This window comes from Tympanuchus pallidicinctus, unplaced genomic scaffold (genome assembly GCF_026119805.1).
Source record: "Tympanuchus pallidicinctus isolate F22 unplaced genomic scaffold, pur_lepc_1.0 scaffold12, whole genome shotgun sequence".
NCBI lineage: Eukaryota > Metazoa > Chordata > Aves > Galliformes > Phasianidae > Tympanuchus > Tympanuchus pallidicinctus.
In genome coordinates, this window is record NW_026294637.1 from 12,887,883 (window position 1) to 12,907,956 (window position 20,074).

Here is a 20,074-nt window from a genome sequence, read left to right on the forward strand (position 1 = left end):
GGTATAATGTGGTAAATGGCCAAAATGCCTCCATATCCTTTTCTCTGCAATGCACATTATGCTTGTAAGTCACCAGGACCATGAATACAAATGAACGTGTGTAACTGGCCTTTTTTTGCAAAACCTCGTTGAAAGTGGTGCTAGATTCAAGGCTTGATGTGGCCTGGTTACCTCCAGTCGCTCTCTCTTTGTCTGATTGTTTTAAAACTAAGCTGGGAATTTTTGCTCCAAAAAGAAATGAAGCTCCTCCTTTCACTAGGCTCCTAGAAAGCATGGTTGCGTGCGGGTTTTTTTATAGCTTTAACTTTGATTTTTTTTTTCTTTAATAGCAGTTCTGTTTGTTGCAGCATTTAATCTGACATACTGCCAAATGCAGCAGTACGTTCTTCCCAAGGTTTTCCTCCGCTTTGTCCCTTCCCCTTCCCCTTGCCCAGCAGCTGCTTTGTGGCAGGTAGGAGCGTTCCAGGCCGGTTGTTGGGCACGAGGCACGGCGTTGCCCTGGCTGCTGCCCGGCAGCAGGAGCTGCAGGTTGCTGCCCGCCCGGTGCAGGCGGCAGGCAGGCAGGCAGCGGCGCAGCGCTCGGCACTATTAATATGCACAGCGTGGCGGCTTTCGGGGAAGGTTATTAGGATGCGGGTTCGTATCCTCCAGTGAATGAAATGATGTGTGATTATGAAGTCATCAGGCATGGACCAGTAAGGCTCGGGAGAACCCCCCCAGGTCCTCGGGGTGCCATTGATTGGTGACCATGTGTTTGTGCCCGATAGACTGTGAAATGGTGTGTTGCTCCACGGCTGTGCTGCACCTGCGCCCCACCGAGGTGATTGATTGGTTTGGTCATGTGGAATGTTCCCATCTGGTCTGCAGTAATGTGGTTTTTTGTTGACATTTTTTTTTTTTCCTTCCTTCTTCTCTCCTATTTCCCCTTCATCTGCAAATAGCCAACACTGGCAGGAGCTGGAGCAGGCGGTCGCAAAAGGCAGCCGAGCCTTTGCCTTTAGAACAAAGTGGAGCTGCTGCAAGTCCTCGTGTTCCTTTCATTTCAGCTAAAAGACCAGATAGGTCGCTCTGTGCTTGTGAGGGGGAAGCAAACAAACAAGTGAACAAAAAAAACCACCCCAAAAAAGCCTACAAAAGAAAGCAAAGAAGCCGAGGGGGTCCCAGCCCCCCAAACCTGTGCTGCTACGCGCAGTTCTTACTGCTTTACGCAAGCGCTGCAGTATTGTAATTAGATTACCAAAGTAGCAGTGCATGTGGAAGATCTTATTTAACCTCAGAAAAGTAGTGGTTTATTTATTGAAAACTACTGATGTTGCACTTTAAATGCCAAGAAATTATTTTAGTTCCTTAAAAAAAAGAAATTCTATAGTTACATTGGGCGGTCTTGTTTGATATTTCTTAATCTCACTCCTTTTTCATAATTGATCTATTCATTCCACTTAATGACTAATTACATATCAGAGCACATCATCAGCAGCATTCATCATTGTAGAATGTAATAATCAATGACATTTCAACAAAGGAAAAAATAAATATGCAAATAAGGACTCATTAACATTTGCATGAGCTGTTTGAATAATCACGTTGCTGACAAGGCTGTAATTAACAGAAATTGATGCTGAGTTCAGTATTTGATAGTGTGTTTTCTCAGCGTTTTATTGTTGTCACTGCGGGGGCTGGAATGAAGTTCTGCTCTGCTTGTACCTTGACTTGGGCTTGATGTGATGGGCTGTGCCAGGTAGCAGAGGCTTCTGGGAGCCCCCAGTTCGGCTCTGACCGACGCTTAATGCAGAGAGAGAGTTTTCAGCTCAATGGCTGCATTGTTGGTGAAGGATTGTTGGATCCGTAGTAATTATGCAGCAGCTGAAGGAAGATCTTTTCTCCAAAGTCAGGAAAACTAAAAATGGTTTTAAAGAAACCAAACAACTGAGACTCTTTCACATGAGTCAGGCACTTTGAAACTATAGGATTTCTTACTTGTTCTGTAAATCAGGAGTTGAGGTAGGGTTATGTTTTCTTATTTCATTTGTCACTCTGGTGCAGCGTTTCAGTGGTGGGAGACTTGAGCTTTATTGTAATTGAAAATCACTTGCTAAGGAGAATGTTGTGTAATTATAAACGTTACGGGCTCCCTCCCTCCCCTCTGATGATTGCAACTTTACTCCCCCTTCCCTCTTTTTCCTGAAGCTTCCTCTTTTTGTCATGGATATCAGCTGAAATGCACAAAACACAATAAAGCTGTTTATGTCAGTTTTTTTGGATGACTGTAAGTGCTGATTATAACAAGTTTAAGGAATTTCCTTTGTTGAGTGTGTACCCACGCCATATGGCTCAACATGGAACATTAACTTGACAGGGATAATGGATTGTGGTATATGGAGACAATTTTGCCTGCAGCTTCACTATAACTCATTCTGGTTGGGGATCACAAGTTTATAATATAGGATGCAGCAAACATCCAGATGGATTTGCTTTACATAAAAGAGTTGCAGTTCTTTTTATTTCCTGCTTGTAATTGGGGAAGAAAGGGACTTAAAAATTAAATTAAAAAAAAAAAATCAGAAGTAGTAAACAGAGAATGGGTCTTATTCAGACAGGAAGAATCTCAGTGAAGCCGTGTGTTTATGCGATGTTTTGGATATACTGAAACATAGGTGGAGTTGTTGCTTACAAACATACATACATACATATGCAAGGTTTTTCTAATAATATCTCACCTGGCTTCACTTTACAAAGTATTTCAGTGTACCTCCAGTTGTAGAAATACATGAGGCTGTGGGAGAACGTGGGGGAAAAAAAGTTACTTGAAACAAGGCTCCGATTTTTCTTATATATTATAGTGACTTTTGTTTTAATCAGAATGACCATTTCTCTGATTAGCATTTGGTTCTTTGGCAGTGCTCTGATGGTACTCCATGTTCTTCTAGAAAGAAAAAAAAAAATCTTACATCTTTTGTGGCACAAGGCATTAAAATACTGCTAAAATAGTTTCGTTTACTTCAGTCAATGTCGTCTTGTAAAATGGGAGTTTTCTAATGTCTTACTGCAACAGAAATCACTATAAATCTGATGCTTCCTACTGAATGATTGGCATGCCCAAGTTTCTGGTTTTTTTCCTAATTTTATAAATACTTGTACATCTAAGAGACTTTAAGCATGCATAATCCCATTAAGCACGTATGTAGCTGTTTGAAGGGTCGGGACCATAAATCCAGATTGAGAATTTCAAGTAGAGCTGCGTGGGATAGCTTCAGCATTCCTGTATGCCTGTGGTTGACTTAAACTCCAAATAAAATGGGGTGCCTGAAAATCAAGCATCTTCTGAATATTAGATTGGGAGATTTATTTAAACACCAGCCTATAAATCTTTTGTAGTTGACCTTCCTTATCCAAAATAGCTGCTGTTTTTTTTTCTTTTTTTCTCTAAACCTCTGTCAGATGAGTATCAATTTGTTAATTGTTTGGTTAGCTTTTAGGCCAGTACTTGAGCAGATGGAGAGGACTTGGTTTGTGACTGGGGAAGAGGGTTGCTGGTTGTGATTATAGGTACAATATGACTGTCCAGCCTACATCTCATTGCTGACTTCATACGATGACATCCCAATTTAGTATCTTGAATCATCATCCTGAGTTTCAGAAGGTAAGCAGCCAGAAGGATCTGCTTTTGGGAAGGGAGGAATAAAAAAGCATTAACAATTGACCTGTGAAGAGACTGTCTTGGCTTAGGGTGTGAGGATTCTTTCAGGTTTTCATGCTGCAAATTATACTTTAAAAAGCTGTACTGGATTCATTCATCTTCCTCCTGCATGCCAGGCCCTGTGCATGGTAATCACTGCCAGGTGGGAATTTTCTGTGGACTTACAGAAATTGTTGCTTGCATTCTTACTGTAGAAAAGTCCGTTGTTTTCTATTGCTGCTACAGTTGTGAAACGATAATATCAGGAAAACACAGGATATGCCTACAATGCTGTTGTTTAACAGCAGCAACAAAAACCACAGGAGAATACTTGTTCCATATTTGAAGCAGAAGGAAGCATAACATCGTATCTGGTGTGCCAGTGAGCTGGTGGATCTTGTTCATGTACGGCCCACCAGGTAGAAAACACTCTGATAGGGAAAGGTGCACCAGTGTTGCAATCAGTTTGATGAATTTAAATCTGTAGATAAGAGAATTCTTTCCAGGAACAGTAAGGAGAGCTGACTGTTTCTTCTTGGCTTCATGAGGAAACTAAAAGTCAAAGTCAGCAAATATTTAATAAAATTGAAATGTTGAAGATAGCATTTGTGTTCAGCATTGGTATTTGTTACCCACTGAGGAGTTTCTGCAGAGCTGTACCAAATAGCATGGTGATTCTTCCAGGCTGCAGTAGTGCCTCCCTGCATCCAGTGAATGGTGCTCTGTGGTTTGTAAATACAGCTCAACCTCACCTCGAAGCCAGGTTTGGGTGCAAAGAGCAATGAGTTTTTGACTTTGGGTTTGCTCGTGTAATTTATTAATAACTGTTGCTGTAGTCTTACAATTATAATACAAATTAATGGTTTTCACTCCTATTATGTGTTTTTGTGGAACTTGGTTGGAAGAGAAGTCTTTCTTCTTGGCAGAAGGAAATGCCTTTAGCTTATATTTCCCATCTGTTTCTTTCTGGGAGAGCAGTGCTGATGGTGCTGGGGATGGATGTGCTCTGCTCTGCGTGGGCTGCTGCATGGCAGTGCGGTGGGAGCGTGTGGGGACGGGAGGGGGAGCCCGCGGCACGGCTGTCAGCCGGGAGGGCAGGGCTGGGGGCCTCATCCTGCTGAGTTCCCTTCATGCTGTGCCAGTCGTTCAACGTGGAAGGCTCGTCTCCTCCTCGTCCTTGAGTGCACACATGCTGCGATCCGACTGTTTGAGGGGAGCGTACGCTATTACTGTATTTTATGGCAAAAATGGAAATGCATTTCTGTCTGTATATTCTAAAGCAATCACTTTTTCCTCTTAAAATAGGGCTTTCCTTAAGTTGTAAAATGGTTCTTATTGACGTGCGAGGTTGAATTTTTTTAAGCACCTTGAGTAGACTGAGAGATGAGTCACCGGTTGCTCGGATCAGTCAGCAGCCCCCGCTGCGCTCTGAAGTGCACAGCTCACGTTGTGCGAGCTGTCCCTGCTGAATTTGGTTCATTCATATACTTGGAAGTACGTAAGTGCTTAATTGCTTCACTGAATTGGTGCCTAAAAATACTTTCAGTAAATGCAGAGAATTGTTTAGCTCCTTTTTTCAGCTTTGCGGAGCTGTGATTGAGTCAAGGTTTGTGCTAAACAGTCTGAAAGGATGAGTGACAATGTACTTAAACTGAACCTGCAGCAGATGAAGAGCTGTACAATGTAGGGCAGGATCCAGCTATTAGCTAACAGAGGAGCAGACTGTCTCCTCGTGGTGCTTTTCGTTGTAAGAATTTGTCTACCTCGGTGCTCTGTTAAGGGAAAGAGGCAGGCCTGAAGGGTGAGTGCTGATCCTTGTTTCTGAACTGCCGTATAACTTTTTCCAGACACCATCAGTCCCCTCCATGTTTTTATTCAAAATTTCACTTGCAGCAGGTGAGTTTGAATTGCAGCGATGGGCAAACAGTTTGACATTCTTAGGTTAGAAACTTGATAGCCAGGCAGCTGCAACTGCTGCCTAAGTTGCTGATTCTGATTCTGTGCTTTATTCGGCAATTTGGAAGATTTCGCATTGCTCACTGAATCGAGTGGCTTTCATTTTGAGACACAGCAACCATCAGGGTTTGAAATGTTTGAGCTTGGCAAGAAGGGACTTGTCTGTAAAGCAGTGAAATTGCACTGGGGAAATACGGTGCCTCTGTTCACCAGAGGCGGGCTGAGGTACGCCGCGAGCTGCTGTGAGCTGCAGCTGCATTTACCATCAAACACGGAGCTGGGGCCGATGAATGTTTTGTTTTTAGTGTCATGGAAACTGTGAGCCAAAGAATGGATATTCTATTCATCTGGGAAAATAGCAGTTCGCTGCATAAAACAGCGCTTGCTTCCAAAGTGGTCCTTAAAATAGACTTTGTGAATGTGACCCTGAAAGTAAAAGTGCAGCCATGTAAATCACCTCAGTACTGCTTTGTTTTTTATTAGAATATGCATGTGAATCAACATAGAAGTAGTGAGAGTTTTAAAATATAACGGTAGTGTGGAACTCTCGTCAGTTCAGTATTTCACAGTGCAATTTCAAATCTGAAAATGGAGAGATCTGCACATTTCAATAGCAGTTGTAATGCCATTTATTACCTTTCTTTTTCAAGTGCCTTGCTATGAGTTTGGGTCATCATTCAGTATCATTTGCTGTTTCATGTAGCATACCAAAACCCATAAAACTCACTGCAGAGAAGCGGGTGTTCAGGAGAATTCCCTGCATGCAGAAAAGGAAACACAGGACTGGGATTTGCTCTGGAATAAATAGTTATTTGTAGTTCACAAGCATTTTTGTGGAGTCAGCATGGGTATGTCATAAGGAATAACGGATTCCATTTATTTGGAAAGCCTAAATTCATTTGTTTTGCTTAAGTTGTGATGTTGAGTTAAAAATACGGAATTTGAAGTAAAGAGAAACCAACACAGGAACAGAAATAAAAAGTCATTACCCTGCCTGGGGGGGAAGGGGGGGGAGGAAGGAAGCTGAGAGAAGGAATTGGAGGAGCTGAAGTGATTTGACTTAAGTGAGAGGAAGTGGGATGGATTTGCCTGCTGCAGGACTTCAGTATCAAGGCTCTGGAATGGATGAGATCATGTACAAAATGGATGTGAGGCCACGTGAAGGCAGTGGAAATCTTTCTGTTGACTTTTTTGCATTTCATGTTGGCCCAATCCTCTGGAATGCCTGTGTCCCTCTGAGAGGTGATCCTGCCTTTGAATGTACTAACTGCTTCCCCTAAAATGGGGCTTGATGCAGAGTCTTTAGGGTGCACTCTGGCTATTCCACCAGGCCACTATAAAGACACGAAGCAGGACCCATATGCATAGTTGGTAGTGACAGCATTACAGATGAAAGGTGCTTGATAATTTGTAAATTTAGGTTGAGAGCTGCGTAGCAAGTTAAATAGAAGCTTGAAGTACTGCTGCTAGGATGAGTGACTCAAGAGGAAGTGGGAACACAAAGAAGACTTTTATCTAAGTGTTTACAGATGTTTAATATTAAGGAGTAATGTGTAGTTCAGAATTTACAGCAGAGATGGAGGAGACTAGATACAGAATGGGAAGGTGTCTTGGAAATAATTACAGTCTGTGTGTAAAAGTTTTCTATAATAATATGGAGGGTCAGCAGTCTCCATTTTATAACTTAGGGAATTTAAGTGCCAGGGCTAAAATGTGTGAAAAGATGCAAAAATTGAATTCTTCATTTCACCTTTTAATCCCGTAAGTCTGGCTTTCATTTTGCATCTCTTTGAGATACCATTATCCCGTATTCCTAATTGCAACCTAAATGTCTGGGCTTTCCTGTCCAGTGCCTGAGCAGATTCCCAGTGGGACTTACAGTAGGTAGTGTGCCTCCAGAAGGGCTGCTGAGGGTTGGCAACAGGGAAGTTTAGGATAATGTTGAAGGAACATTTCATAGGCACCCTTCTCCCCAAGATAAATCCAGCTACAAACTGGATGGCTCAGTCCTCTGGGCATCTTTCTGTGTTTCAGTAAACAGAAATGCAGCTTGCTTCCTTACCTGCAGAGCAGAATGCTCTCTATTTGTGACTGATCTTCAGTTGTTTTCATCTGCTGACAAGCTCTGAATTAGTGATGGTGCTCTGCTTACAATTGCATTCTGAAGCTTGGTCTGACTTTTAATCTTTTAATGCACTCTTATTTTAAAATAATAAAATATATATATTAATTTAAATCATCCTGGCTTTTTGTCTAAGTGTTTTATTGTATCAAATCAGGAACCTTATGAAATATCTGCTACATTGTAAGCTGGCAGAGTCTGCCATCCATGTAAAAAGATACTTTAGCACCAATTCAAGTGGAGTAGAATTATCATTAATCCACCTAATTCTTTATTAATTAGATTTCATTTTAGTTATATCATTATTTATGGTGTTCTAGCAAGGCAATAAATTTTGCATTTTTTTTGCTCCCTTTAAATATTATACAACTTTGCTTTTTTCCAGAAATACTGCACTTTGTAATGTTCCATGCCTTAGTGGAAAAGTGTTAATATTTCAGAGAATTACTTGGTTTATATTTGCAAAACTTTATTTTCTGAATCCTCTTTTAGCCAGGTTATCTGGACCTGTTGTTATGGAAGTGCAGAATGTTAGCACTTGCTTTTACATTTTCCTTGCTGTTGAAATAGAAAGTAGTTCATCATTCTTATTCGTGTTATCATTCTTATAAATGAATTATCAGTGTCGTCGTGAGTATTGCTTTTGTTCTTAACATGCTGGGGAAAGTGTTTTCCTTATCTGCTGCAGGTCAGTTGAGGCAGCACGGTGATTCCTATGGAAAGTGTATATAGCCGAGCAGTGCTGCAGCACGCACTGGTACTTGAAGTTGCGCTTGCTGCACTGAGCCGTGCACAGGGTTTCTCGGTGTTCTGAAGCCTGGGACTTGCTCCCACCTTGACTGTGTAGATCTGGACTGTTATTGTTACCGTTTCTTCAGCCGCATTCCCACGGCTGTTATGATCTCTCATGAAGAAGTTTTTTTTTCCTTCTCTATCAGGAATGCCACTTGACTCCCCTCCCGGAGTAAACAGTGGACACGTGTTTTCCTTTGTCACTTTTCGTGACTTTATAAAAGCGTTCGCCCCTCAGGTTCCTTGGCAGTCAGGTATCAGTGTAGATAAGATGTCTGTAGATGAGGCAGTCGGTCTGTGCGTGCGGTCTGTCATTTACAGGGATCGCAATTCAAGTGTTTTATTTGTAGGTAGTTACAAGTTAATTCTCTGTTTAGCTCCATTACTAATTTTCCTTTCTGTAACAGTGATCTTATCATGCAGTTATCTCCGTGTTTCAGGTCTCAGGACCTAGACTTGTGCACAGTCTGAAGTCCCTTACTCTAAGTACTGGTTTTGTACTGAAATATAAGAATGCTTGTTACGAGAGAGAGAGAGAGAGATGGAGAGTCTCTCTGCTGATGAAGCCAATTTGTTTAATGAGAACGAGTAGATCTTGGATGCCGAGATGAGTTGTAACTAACTCCAGAAGTAACTCTTAAAATAAAAAAAGAAGAAATTCAGCAATTTGTAGCAAGCAGTGTCACTGAAATGATCTTATCAGAAATAAGTGCAGCATTCTGTTTTCAAGTGTAGGTTCTCTACTCATTTCCAATTTTTAAAATGCACTTTAGACTTAAAAGTGTACTTGATCTTGAAGTCACTGGTGGAAGCTGAGTGGTTCTTGTCCTTAAATCTGGGCCAAACTCCATACCAGGAGAGCAGGTTTTTCTAGTTAGCTGTGAGTGGTAACTTTGTTAACTGTTTTGACTTGGTTCCTGGGAAATGAGATGAGGAAGATGGCAAAGGAAGAAATGTTTAGCAGACAGAGTGCAGAAACTGGGATACTCTGGAAGTACGTGGAGTGGATGGTGATTAAAGTGCCTTTGCATCACTGATGTGGAATAGGAATATATGCATATTTGTGCACTATTTGCTTGTTGTCTTCTGGAGTTGTACATTCTATGTTTTCCTTTATTTTGTGTAGAATCTCAGTGTATTAATTGTTAGCATGTTTCTCCCACTGAATGATTTGTCTGTGTAGCACATATTCAGATAAGGCCTGGGGTAGATCTGGTGCTGAAGAATTGAAATTAAATACATTGAACAGCTATTCAAAAATTGTTTGGTTCACAGATAGCTCATATGCTCAGGGGAGAAGAGTGTTCATTCTTCATTTAAGAGGTCTGTACTTCCTCTTTTCCCCTTGCCTTGAATTACTAATGTATCTTATTGCCAGAGATTTCATCCCCTTAGAGCATTGCAAGCATTTGATTTGTTATTTAGCACAGTATCAGCCTTGCAAAAGAAGGGCTGGGAGTAGTAGTGAGCCAGGAACCTTCATATATCAGCCACTGATGGAACAGAAACATTCTCAGTTTGACGTGGGCATATAAATTACAAGTTCATAGGGTCAGCCCAAATATAGTGTGGAATTTAGTCCACCCTTAGCTCCTGTGCATTTAAAATACATAAGAGCATTAATAAATTGTTTTTGTAGCAAAAGATCTGTGCAGTGCTTTTCAGACTGATAAATTATTCCATCTTTTCTTAGGAGTACTTACAAATCAATGGGATGAAAATGTCAAAAGTGTGTCTTTGTGAAGCAGGTTCTATAATACTGCTTCACACGGTGACTTTATTACTTTTTTAAAATATTGCATTGAAGAAGTTACAAGAAATCCCTTGGTTTCTGTGTTTAATGTCTTGATAAATGTACTCTAAGATTTATTGCCTGCTCAGTTCCATCAGTACAATTTTTACAGTGGAAGACAACTGCAGATGCCCTCAGCTGTAAGTATAAAAGAACTTCTGAACTTATCCAGTCCTTGGAAAACACAATTAAAAAATGTTCTGCCCAAATGTCAACGAAAGCAGTAATTTAGTTTTTGCTGTCTGAGGCGCTGCTCCTGAATTACAGCAGTTATAATGGGGAGTTGACTCCAGGTGACTCCAGCTTCAGCCTCTTCATACTTGGTATCATTTAGGTATAGAAAATACTTGATCCGAATAAAACCAGATGGAACTTCATTGCAGAAGTACGATGCTCTCTTACAAATGAAAAACTTATGGCATTGTGTATCCCAGGAAATTTTGGGCAAATCTGAGATTGGACGTTTGGACTCCATGATCTCATTCCAAATTGTAATCTTCTTGCAGAAAATTGGAGTTGTATGGTCCTCCAAAATTATGACCAAAGAAGGAAGGAAGGGACAAATCTGTAATTTCTTTGTTGACAGTTCTCAGGCAATTGACATTTTGTAGGTTTGCCTTATTAAATGTAAGACTGTGGATGTGTTTGTAAGACTTCGAGGATTATTGATTGGGAAGCTGCTTTCAGTCACAAGAAGACTGAGCTAACATGGAGCGTATGATAAGATAACAGCGAGGTTAGGAAAGTGATTACGACTGGGAACCTGCTAATCACTGACCTCTGTAGGGATCCTGTAGTTTATCACTAATCTCACTTGCACTTGGCATTTTCCTGTGTTGCTGCTTCATTGTTCATAGCCGAGTGAGTAATTTGGCTTGGGATGAACAGGAGGAGGGTGCTGCAAGTCCAGCAGCTGCACTTGCTGGCACTGGCTTGTTAAACATCGTCAGCGTCGCCAGCAGCGTGCTTGGCACGCCTTAGCCCATAATACTTAAACAAATCGTTGTGACCAGAATAGGAGGCTGCTTGTTTAAGCACTTTCTTCAAATTGCGTCGCTTCAGAACTGTTTCATTAAATGAGTTTTGGTCACAAGTATTTAAGGAAGAATGTGTGTTACATCTTTATATATACGTGTGTGCAATGTGTGTATTTAAATTATTAGGCAAGAGATTGTAGGCGTAATACAGATCTACTAACTGAAATCCTGTAAACAAGTAGATCCTCATAGCAGAAGATGGTGAAGAAGTGGCACCAGCAGTTCTGGGGGCAGTGTCAGTCACTGCTAGCTCTAAGAAGGCAGTACACTGTGTTTCAGAGCAGAGCTGCGTTTCTGTGTTCTGATCAGATTTACTTTTTATAACCTTACTGAAATAAACGTGGAACAAGAATGTTTTTTAAAGTTAACAAAAATTTAAAGTAAAACAAAAATAGACCTGTTCTCAAGGCGGCAAGGATGGTATTCATAAACTTTTCATCCTTCATTTTCCTTTTGTAATGAGTTGTAATACCAAGTGTAGAAAAATGTTTAAATATTGCGCTGAGCTTTTTGCATCACCCATCGGAACGTTCAGTTATGAAGTGATTTTGGAGTGGGCTCTCTGTGTTATCAGTGATGAAGGGATGATTAAGAAGCATGATTTAAAAGATATTTCAGAGATTGCTGCAAGATACTTCTGCGTGCGAGGGGCAGGCATGCTTCATGTCTGACAGACAGCAGCTGCCAGCTGTGGTCACTGTGGCATGCATTCAGGCTGGATGGCAGACATTGCTTTGCTTGAAAAACACCAGTGCTTCCCATACTGCTGAGCAAATAAATTCTTGGGAAATGCATAGAAAAATCTTCAGTCTGCAAACAGTTAATTATGTGGGACTTGAAGTATTTTTTTTGCAGTTATGTTCTGTCATCCTCTCATAAACCAAGTGATATCTACAAACGGTGGGTAAATGCTTTTGTACTACCGGTGGGCATTTGTAACGCGTTGGCTGGAAGCAGTCCTCAGCTGAGTTAGTGTGGAGCTGCTTTCATTGACCATCACGTTGTGACTTGCTGGTTCAGTTCGTTCTGTGATAAGAGCGTTTAGGCTGCACAGCTGTTGTACAGATAGATTTATGGAATACAATTCCTTGAGCAGTATCAAAAGCTTTGTGAAGCTGGGAGCGTGTCAGATAAGTGACTGTGGGAGAAAAGGTACTATTTAGAAATGCTTTATAATGCTTTTTAATTGGTATGAAATGTGCCAAGGTTTGAAGTTTATGAAGTTAGGGAACATTTGTGATTCAAGCTGCTTAGTGGGAATTTCTCAGTTTGTATTCGTTTGAATCTGCAGCTCTCGAGCTGTAAGCCTGTTAGGTAGTGATTAGGACCTCGAAGTTTTTGTTGTTGACAACACATGAAACTTCCTAAAAATAAAAATGCAAGCTCACTCGGGGTCATTGAGAGTCACATGCCTCCTGAGTTGTCCTCTGCAGATTTAAGATTTGTGTATACAACCAGCTAAATTATTTTTAAATGTCTATTGCTTTCATTCAGAATTCATTAATTTGAGTTCCTGGATGGAACTCAAAGCTCAGGGTTACAGAGCCACTGATACAAAGCCTGAAGTAAAGTTAACTGTGATGCTGCTTTGTAGCAAGGTGAAGATTTTGCCTCTAAAATGGTGGCGTGGAACTATTGGAGACCTGAGTCGTCTCTGAGTGCTTGTGCTGGGAATGTTTGGGATGCTGTCTGGTATCTGATCCTACGTTGCTATCCAAACCTTCCTGCGAGAATTTGTTTGAGCACAAGCTAACTGGTGACTTGCTGTAGCAGTACTTCTCAATAAATATTGAGACCAGTATTTAGAGCCAAATTCATATAGAGCGGGATACTGTACTGTTTCTCCTTAGAAAATGCCAAACTTCTTAAGAGATAAGCATTTAAATACCACGATTTTGTGTTCTTATCTAGCAGTTTCTTGCTTGTTGCACAAACTGTAATTTGAAGCATGATTTTTCAAGTTTCTGCAACTGACTCTTTTTATACAAACATTTTTTTTAAAACCTGCCTGGAATGCTTCATATTTCAGCTGAAGTTGTTTATCATATGATTTTAAGATTCTCATTTTCTGGAAAGAAAGTGCTGAGTTTGGTTAATATGAGCAGCATGATTCATGCTACTTCATGAAATTTTGCATGCTAAGTATTTTATTTGTTTGGTGCCTGGTAGCTCTTAGAAGCAAATTGCTACAGCAAAAAATGCTAACTTCTTTCCTCTTTGTTACTGCAGTACAACCATTTTTCAAATGAATTATTGTTGACCAGGCTGCGTATAGTTATCAAGATGATAATCTTGCAGAGATATTGTTCTGAGAGTGCCCATCTCATTCTTCCCCTTCACTTACAAGAGGTGTACATTTTTAGTGAAGAATAATCATAGCCTTCCCTCATATGAAATGGCACTTGCTGTGAAATTTTTGCCAGTAAGGTAGAAAACGAGAAAGAACAAAGATCTTTTTTAGAATTACAGTTGCACCAGTATAGAGCAATTTAACACTAAAACAGGCGTGCAGGGAAAGCTTTTCTTCCTATGAAGACTGGACAATGTACACGTACTTCAGAAAAGAAAATTCCTACTTAGCTACAATGGCTTTCATTTTCAAATCTCTGAAATATTTTATGGTTTTGAATAGGTGGCTACCATGGTTTATTAGTGCTTATCTTTTGGATAAGTCTCTGGATTGGTGTTACTTAGTTCTGTGTCATAATTAAGGAAGTCATATTCAGCTGGTATGTTCTATTACATCAGTATTTGATGACTGCCTGATTCCTGACATGGTTGAGCAGAGAGTTTAAAAATAAATCAACAGAACTGATAAACTTCTGAGTGCTACTGGAGAGCTTTCACTCTGTTCTAATATACAGGCATTTCAGTTGGTTGGCACAACCATCAAATACGGGTCTAAGTGGCTTTTCTGGAGCTTGCAAACTTATTACTAGTGTCTTACAATGCAGCAGCATCAGAGGGCAGCTGCTCTGCATGACGTACTGCATTCAGTACGTGCTCCTGACAGGCAAGTACTCCATATAAGACAGAAGAGTCTGCTTGGTGGTCTTGACCAATTCTATTGTTTGGGTGGTTTTCTGTGTGTTTTTTTTTGTTGTTGTTGTTGCTATTCCAACTAGAATTTACACAGAAAAACAAGGGATTTTTGAGGATTTGAGGGATGAGTATGAAGACCTGAATGAGTCAGCTATTATTTAAGTTTGGTGTTGGTTTTTTTGTTTGGAATTTGGCTTTGTTCTTTTGTGTGTGAGTTTGGTGGGTTTTTTTACTGCTTATTGTATTTGTCACCTAAGATGACACTGACTGTGTGCTAGTTTGGCTGATAACAGAAATGGAATTGCATTGAGCCTTTGTCCTTACAATTGCAACATAGTGACGGGGTATTTTATAATAATTAGAAAAAGATTGCAGTAGTTCTTTCTTTCTGATTGACTGTATAAGAAATGAAATCCACAAAGTATTCGTTGTCTGTTACAGTAGTGTTGATTGCGCATGCTAAGCACAGATGTATCTAGAAGCCTACTCTTATTCATGCAACTTAATTTTTGTAATTAACTATGTTGCTAACAGATTTTCTGTAGTATATGTGTATATATATGTATGTGTATGCATAACTGACACAGGTAATTCAGCAAACTTTTAAAATAATCTAATTTAAATTCTCTTTCTTTTACAGGAAAAGCCTCAGATAGAGGTCCATTTCCATTGTATGGTAGAGATACGGGATTGCCAGGCTGTCAAGTAAGTATAGTGATGATACAATGCAATTACAGTAATTGGAACTAAAATTGAGACACACAGATACCATAAACAAGAATGTATTCCATGAACTGTGGAATGAGTTTTCTGGTTTCTGTGCTGTCAAATAATCTTGCACTTAAATCCACTTAGGAGATTCTCACTCTTTGTGCGAGTGGAACTGGTTCTGTAGCTCTTGACACTGAAATCTTACTTTTCAATAAAAGGGAAGTTGTTACTAATTTGTACATTGTGTTTCAGTTGTGTGCGTAATCTTTTCATTGCAAGATCAGTTTTCTCTACCCTTGGAAGTTTTTTATTCCTCTCTCTATATCTACCAACAGAGCTGCAGACCAATATGGCTTTTACATCAGGATGAGTTTGGGATACTTGGATTTTTCACAAATGTCAGCAAATCTCAGCTTTTTAGATAGAGCATGACTTGTTTTGCTGAGTTAAGAAAGACGTCATTTGTACCCAGAACCTTTTCTTTGGATCACATAGCACGTTTCCTTCTGTTTTGTTTTGTTTTTGCCAGCTCACGTAATGATGTTTAAGCCTTGTATTTTTCAGTCTTGAATCTAGGTTTTTGAAAGTGACATTGCTGTTAACAGAAGTTAGCCTGATTCCAAACATCGTGGTGTCAGAATCTTGTGGAGGTGTGGTAATACTAGGAGAGGGATGTTGCAGATAATGCATCTCAAAGCAGTGAACTGCCATTCTGTCTTGTTACAACTGAAATCTGATAATGTACTACTTACATTAATTCAACAGGTCTTTCTTGTTGAAGCAAGGCGTTGTGTTCGTAAGTTAGATACAAGAAGGAGTCTTAATTTAATATAAATATGTTTGTGAATCTGAGAAGTTCTGGAGATGCTTCCAGAGGTGATCTCTGATAGAAACATGTAGCAGGAATGTAAGAGGAGCCTGTCTTTCTTTCTTTCTGGGTTCTTTGCCAGAGGATCTCTTATAAACTTTTTGGATATAACCAGAGATATGTTACAAAGACTACTATTTTGCCGGGGGGACAAGAAATCAGTTGCATAAGGGAGAAGCTTTTCTGTAGGGTATGTTGTTGGGTGTCCTTTTTTGCATTAATGGGTTTGTGGAGGGTTGTTTGGTTTCTTCTTTTTTTGGGGGGGGGGGAGGGGGAACACATTCATTTCTTCACCTGTCTCTGGAAGAAGAAAGTTTCTAGGATGACTGATTTTGAATAATTACTCATTTTGATTTTAGCTTGCATTACTTCTGTTTATGAATTTTTGAATAAAAGCTCATTCTTCATCTGTGAATGTTAAATGTACTAATCTAGTGCTTCATACATGTTCGTTTCCATATCCAAACAATAAGAGAAAGAATTCCTATTTCAGTTGCATGGGCCTGTGGGGAGTAGACAAGGAGAATCAGGAAACCATGCTACTACTCTGCTGTCTGTTTCCAAGTATGATGCTTGCTGGAATGTAATGATTTTATACTTGAACAATTAGAATCACAAGGAAGATGTCAACACTTGAAATTATTTACAAGCAGCTTGGACAGCACATCCAGAAATCAGCATTTGGAATCAGTAGTTCGAGAATCTCAGTCTTGCCTTGTTTTGTTTTGGTTTGTTGTAATTTTGGTTTTGAATTTCACCTGATGGATTTTTGTGCATCATTAGACTCTGAGGTATGAAAAATATACCAGGCTCATTGTCCCAGACAGACAAGAAAAGAGAAAGATGAATGTATTTTAGACTCTGCTGTCATCATGAATTTAACTGATTTGGGCACTGTTGGCAATAAAATTATGCAGATGTTGTTTTCTTCCTAAATTATCTTGACGTAGTGGAGGATTGCAGTCAGTTCTGCCTTGACAAGTTAGACACTGGTTCCTTTTCAGCACTTTATGAAGAGACAAGAGGAAGATGGTCTTGCACTTGGTGATGGGGGTGCCACTGCTCTTTCATTGTTCCTTCAGTTGTGATATCTCTGCCTAAATTCCTTTTAATTAAATTTTAAGATGGAAGCAGACACTCATGTACAGCAAGTGACAGTAATAGTCATCCTTCAGCTTTATTTGCTGTCTTGAATCTAGCTCCTGAGATGTGAGAAGCTGTAACAACATATTCCAACTTGCAAAGACTGAAAAATATCATGTCTTAAACATAGAAAAGAGAATCTCTTTGCTCAGCCATGGGATCTGAGATCTATATGTGCAGAATGCACTAGAGTGGTAGAGCTTACATACTGTCCGCTAGGATCAGTAGTTCTTTTGATTAGCATTTTTATGTGTTGCTTTCCAACTCAAACCTTCCATGCTGCCAGTTCTTCTTGTGCAAGGAATGGCTTTTCAGTATGCAGTTTGCTTTCTTATTGCTATCATAGGGAACATAGTTCACTAGGGAACTCTTCTGCTGGAGATTGTATGCACCTTTTAAGGAATACAACATTGTTGGGCCTTCAAGTTTTCATAATTAGATTATCTAATATTATATCATATTGTTTTGTGGTTTTCATGCGCTTTGAAATTAAGAGAAAATTATTTTTATGACTCCAAATCATCAACTAATATTTTTAGGAACATGATTCTTCTGAAGAGTAGATGGACATTTCCCTTTTTTCAATAGGTTCAAGAGTGGCTTGGGAAGCTTGAATGGGCAGCGCCATGTGGCAATGCGGGTCCTAATGTTTCTTCTTTTATTAAGAAAGTATCATTCTCATAGCCTTTACTGCTTTTCAACAACACCTGACAAAGAAAGACTGTATGGGGGTGAGCTTTCAACAAAAGTATCAGGAAAAGCAGTATACTTCAGATTCAAGTTTTGGACTTGACATTGTTTCCAGTCTAGACCGTGAATTACTGTATTAATGTAATTAGAGTTGTTCAAATAACTCCTTATGTACTATGCTTAAATATAATAATTTAAACTCGACATTAGTTTGGAAGCAAACTAATTTCCACATTACTCCTTCATTAAGTTAATGTTCTGTATTACAAAGCAGGTTTGTTAACTTTGCATAAAATTCTCTTACGCGTTGTGATAATGAGTAATTTCTGTTGTTTGGCTTCTCACTGAGCAAAGTGCTTTTATATCTCTTAGCTACTTCTATCTATCACCATTCAATATTGTTTTTTACACATAGCTATTTCATTGCCAAAATCTTTACGTGCCTTTTACTTGTATGTATTCCTTTGATATGCTTTCTACTACTTATCCCACAGTTTATTCTTTAGTATATGGGGAAAAAGTTATTGTGGGTAAATCTTTCTATTTTTTATAGTTAGGATAATTAAAAATGTCGATAGAATTAACTTTCAATTAGATTTTAATTCAATTTAAAATCATATTTTACTTTGGTCTTACCGGTTAAATCTGGCAGTGTTTGAGATCATTTGCTAACTTGGATTTAGGATTTCTTCTTTATTTTTCTCTATATGTGTGTGTGTGTATTTATGTGTGTCATAATATCCGTTCATCACTGTGGATGCCCCATCCCTGGAGGCATTCAAGGCCAGGCTGGATGTGGCTCTGGGCAGGCTGGTCTGGTGGTTGCTGACCCTGCACATAGCAGGGGTTTGAAATTAGGTGGCCATTGTGGTCCTTTTCAACCCAGGCCATTCTATGATTCTATGATCATAAATCTCTGGCAGTACCCAGTATGCAGCTCTTATTCTTGCTTACGGTTTTGGAAAGTGACCACAAGGATGAAGGTCAAAAGCAATCCCAAAATGTTGTTCTGACAGTCCAAATAAAGGATCAACTGCATTGTCCCAGATCCTCACATAGTGGAGTCTGCAGAGGTTGTAAACCAAGGTTAAGATGATGGAGGAGCCCTTTGAAAATCTAATAGCATAACATTAATGGAGTTGATTTTACATCAGATCTCTTTATTTCATTTTAATAGAGTATACGTAAGAGTGTCTCACACTGAAATGCTGCTAGAAAAGCTTATGCTCTGTTTCGGATGTTCCTTGGTAGGTTTGCATCCCAGTGGAATTTCAGTGCTCTAAACTAGATGGAGTACCCCATCTAAGGCCTTACCATTTCTTATATCTTCCTCACCATGCTATTGATGTTTGCCATCTTGTGTTTGCTTTTTCATAACAAACATCCAATCTCTAACGTGTTTGGTTGCTGATGGTCTGCTTGAGAAGCCTGAATTAGCACATTGGTTGTGTGCTCCAAACTGCTGTTTTGTAACAGCTATGCTGTGTCTTCAGCGGTTGTAGTTGTCCTTCTTTCCTTTTCTTTTCCTTTCTTCACTGCGTGCATTGGAGCTGTAAGGTGGTCAGCATAATTAAGCTGAAGATAGAAAATTATTTGTGACATTGTGCATAAAAAGTAGACAGTATGGATTTCCTGATAGATGGAAATAAAACATTTGTTATCCCTTCGTAGTGATTTCAAATCTGTGTAGTATCCAGTGTGAGGAAAAAAATGATTGCTAAAGACAGTGGATGTTAGCAGAGAACTCAAGAACCAGCATTCGTTAGATTTTGTTTAAAATATAACCTTTTTATGGGCAGATTTATCTTAACTTCATTTTTTAACTCCCTGATCTGTGTGCTCTGTATGGTGATGAGGCATTTCAACTGATATGAAAACCCATTTAGAAAAAAGCTTAATGAAGAATTAATCTGCAAAATACGTAATTGTTGGAAAGAACTGTGAGTTATATTTGGCTAAATGCATTTCACTTACGAAGTAAAATTATAAACATATTCTGTATGAAATGTATACTGCTATACAGTGTATGAAATGTACACATCTATTTCATGCAATGTGAAATATACAGTACTGAGAAAAGTGTGTATGAAGCATTTATGCTTCGTATTTCATTCCCTACTGGTAGATTATTTTTTTCTAACTCAATTCTGGCTGCTGTTAATATATACATTTTACATCTATTGGCAGTAATTCTTCAAATTCTTTGTATTTTGGATGGGCAAAAAATAAAAAAATAAAAATCCAG

General features: G+C 39.3%; 1 protein-coding gene across 8 annotated transcripts in view; it reads left to right on the forward strand.

Annotated features, from left to right (window-relative positions):
- The window catches only part of TCF12 (transcription factor 12), a 158,014-nt gene that overhangs the window by 74,090 nt on the left and 63,850 nt on the right, over positions 1-20,074 (forward strand). For all 8 annotated transcript variants that reach the window (XM_052672619.1, XM_052672622.1, XM_052672617.1 and 5 more), the window contains exon 7: positions 15,058-15,122. In XM_052672619.1, the coding sequence (XP_052528579.1) occupies positions 15,058-15,122 (65 nt within the window). The remainder of the gene's footprint in view (positions 1-15,057; positions 15,123-20,074) is intronic.